The 1,006-nt window shown below is 57.3% G+C and overlaps 1 protein-coding gene across 1 annotated transcript; it reads left to right on the top strand.

Moving 5' to 3' along the window:
• Positions 1-17: 17 nt before the first annotated feature.
• LOC103399238 (neurexin-2-beta-like) lies at positions 18-1,003 on the top strand (the record flags this gene model as incomplete). The annotated part of the gene is made up of 1 exon (XM_017031052.2): positions 18-1,003. A coding segment is annotated over exon 1 (588 nt), but the record flags the coding sequence as incomplete, so codon positions are not given.
• Positions 1,004-1,006: the final 3 nt, after the last annotated feature.

Genomic DNA, 1,006 nt, shown 5'->3' with positions numbered 1-1,006 from the left:
AAATTAATGTATAATTATAACTTTGAATTTAACTCCAGTTCATTTTTCATCATTTCTCATAACATTTGTGACGCATAAAACCAGCAGAAACCAGTGAATAATCTGTGGTGGTAACAATAATCCAGATAATCCAGATGTTCAGGCAGGAGTAACTGTTGTTGCTCTAACTCCCGCTCTCTCACCCTTTCTCCCCCCTCTTCCAGGAGGTGAATTAGTCTTGCCTATTATAACAGTGGACTCCCTTGAGCCTCCCTCCATCGCCACCCGTTACCCTGTCATCCCTCCTCCCCCCACCCTCCTGTCCCCGCTCGAAACCACCAAAGAGTCCCTGATCCTCCCCCCTCACCCCTCCTGCCCCCCGGACCAGGAGGACTGCGGTGACCCGGTGGAGGTCTCGGCCTTCGGCTCGGGCGAGATGACGGAATCGGACGACGAGGACTTTTACAACAACAACAACTCCCCCATGGTCACTGACAGGACAGTCCTTCCTCCACCTCCCGCCGCCGGTGAAGGTGGAGTCCAGAAGCCCCGCCCCCTGCCTCCTTATGTTCCCACCACCAACCCTGACCAGCTCCACATCCCCGCGGGCAAAATGAACACCCGCGACCAGGTGCTCCTGCCCCCTGCCCCTCCCTCCTCCCGAAACACCCCGGGACTAACTTACCCCCCCAATTTCCCCCATGTGCCCACAGCCTACCCCACTGTCTCTGATGACAAGAACCAGCCCGGTGCCGTGGAGGTGATCAGGGAGTCCAGTAGCACCACGGGGATGGTGGTCGGCATCGTGGCCGCCGCCGCCCTCTGCATCCTCATCCTCCTCTACGCCATGTACAAGTACCGCAACCGGGACGAGGGCTCGTACCCGCCGGACCAGAGCCACGGCTTTGCCAACAGTTCAGCCGTGGAGGGCAACGGCGCCGTGGTCAAGGACAAAAACACGGCCACGGCCTCCGTGGCCATGTCCATCACAAAGGGTAAAAAGAACAAAGACAAAGAGTACTACGTC

The sequence above is a fragment of the Cynoglossus semilaevis genome, unplaced genomic scaffold, assembly GCF_000523025.1.
Source record: "Cynoglossus semilaevis isolate Cse_v1.0 unplaced genomic scaffold, Cse_v1.0 C19119154, whole genome shotgun sequence".
NCBI lineage: Eukaryota > Metazoa > Chordata > Actinopteri > Pleuronectiformes > Cynoglossidae > Cynoglossus > Cynoglossus semilaevis.
Note: the sequence above shows the minus strand (reverse complement) of the source record. Positions and strands in the feature narration are given on the sequence as shown.